The 1,727-nt window shown below is 34.5% G+C and overlaps 1 protein-coding gene across 3 annotated transcripts in view; it reads left to right on the top strand.

Annotated features, from left to right (window-relative positions):
• Window positions 1–1,727, top strand: part of KDM3A (lysine (K)-specific demethylase 3A) — a 73,177-nt gene that overhangs the window by 18,041 nt on the left and 53,409 nt on the right. For 2 of the 3 annotated variants that reach the window (XM_006875863.1, XM_006875864.1), the window contains exon 3: window positions 1,194–1,349. The exons of the other annotated variant lie outside the window; for it this stretch is intronic. In XM_006875863.1, coding sequence (XP_006875925.1) covers window positions 1,194–1,349 — 156 coding nt within the window. The remainder of the gene's footprint in view (window positions 1–1,193; window positions 1,350–1,727) is intronic. 3 annotated transcript variants of the gene reach the window in all.

The following is a 1,727-nucleotide window of genomic DNA, read 5'->3' as shown; positions in this document are numbered from 1 at the left end:
GCAATGAGATGATATATGATAGAATGAATGTAAAACTAATGTTCTCCCATGTAAACTATCACATAATTCACAATAAAACATTTAAGAAAAAAAAGAAAGAGACTCTTTGGTAAGGAAAGGCTTCATGTTTAGAATGTATCAGTTAAAAGAAAACTTTAAAGAAGATTTAGAATAAATTAAGTGGTGTTTTAACACACTGGGTTAAGGATGCTATGGGATTTGGGTATGCTTATCTGACTTCTAAGTTTTGAGAACAAATCCTACTATTGTGTCACTGCTAAAGACCCGTTTAGACGTTCACACTGAATTATTTTGTGCCTTAAAATATTTATAGTAGGTTGTAAGGGTGCAACCTTAGGGTTAAAAGATATTTTGTTGGTCAAAATCAGCAAATTTATATTACTTCCTAAAATTTTGTTTCAAAGATAGTTTGACTTATATATGAGAAGCTGGCAATTATTTTGAAAAACTCAGGTTAATTATCAGTTACTTGTTTCTGTATTTAGTAAACAACACTGTAGTCTTAGATTCCAAGCTGAGGTAAATTTCCCAGTTCATTCACCTCAATAGGCTATTGAGGGTATGTGTTATATTAAACCTTGTGGTAATTCTTAATGTTAAAGGAATTAAAAAGCATCTTAAATCACAGACAGTGCCTACATAGGATTGTAGTACAATGTGATAAGTACTTCTTTTGGGTTTCAAATCTGTGTCTTCTAACTCCTAAGTGCAGATTTCAAATTGTTGTTTAGTGCTGTCGAGTCAGTTCTGACTCATAGTGACCCTGTATTAAAGTTTCTGAGGAGCGGCTGGTGGATTTGAACTACCAACCATGCAGTTCCATCTGACCTTGCAGTCCAGAGCTTATTGTACAGCACCACACCAAGATTCTAGATGTCTAATATAATAGGTGGAAATCTTTGAGTTTGCTTTTTGTTTTTCCCAGAGATTACTTTGGAGTCAGAGACTTGCCTCAAGAACCCTTGACTTCTTCCCAAAGTAGCTTGGGAGCCAAAGCTTGATCCATGTCAGCTTGTATTTACTGTGGGTTGTGAAGGGAAGTAAGTGGCAAAAGGGAAAGAGCACTCAGAAAAAATATTTCACGTAGAATAATGATTATAATTCAACTTGGGCATTCTTAATGATAGGTGTTAATTGACTCTGCCTTTTTTCAATTCTGTTTCTTTGTCTAGGTGTGTGTGGAGTTTGATGGAGAAACTTGGAGGAAGAGAAGATGGATAGAAGTGTATAGCCTTCCAAGAAAAGCATTTTTAGTTGAGCATAACTTAATTTTGGCTGAACGAAAATCTCCTGAAATTTCTGAACAAATTGTTCAGTGGCCTGCAATAGTGAGTAAAATGCCTCTTAAGGCCTATTGAACTAATGAGAAGAGTATATTTCATCCATTATGGGAGAAACAAGGCAATATATATATGTAATGTCTACATTCAGCTCTCTCAAAATAATGATATAGGATGTGTAATAAGATGGAAGAATTAGAAACATGACAGGGATTTCTCCCAGCCCATCTAGGAGCTTTGAGATACTGGGCCAGAACCTTGATTTTGTCTTGTTTCTTTCTTTTTATTGTGAATTGAGTGAAAGTTTTACATCACAAATCATTAGTTTTACATTCGACAAATTATATTTTGTTTCATTGCAATGATTACAATCTCCTCCGTGTACTAACATTTGCCATTATTTACCTAGTCCCTCTTTTTTTTTTT

Source organism: Chrysochloris asiatica, unplaced genomic scaffold (genome assembly GCF_000296735.1).
Source record: "Chrysochloris asiatica unplaced genomic scaffold, ChrAsi1.0 scaffold00341, whole genome shotgun sequence".
Taxonomy (NCBI): Eukaryota; Metazoa; Chordata; class Mammalia; order Afrosoricida; family Chrysochloridae; genus Chrysochloris; species Chrysochloris asiatica.
The sequence above is the reverse complement of the archived record's forward strand: the minus strand, read 5'-3'. Positions and strand labels throughout refer to the sequence as shown.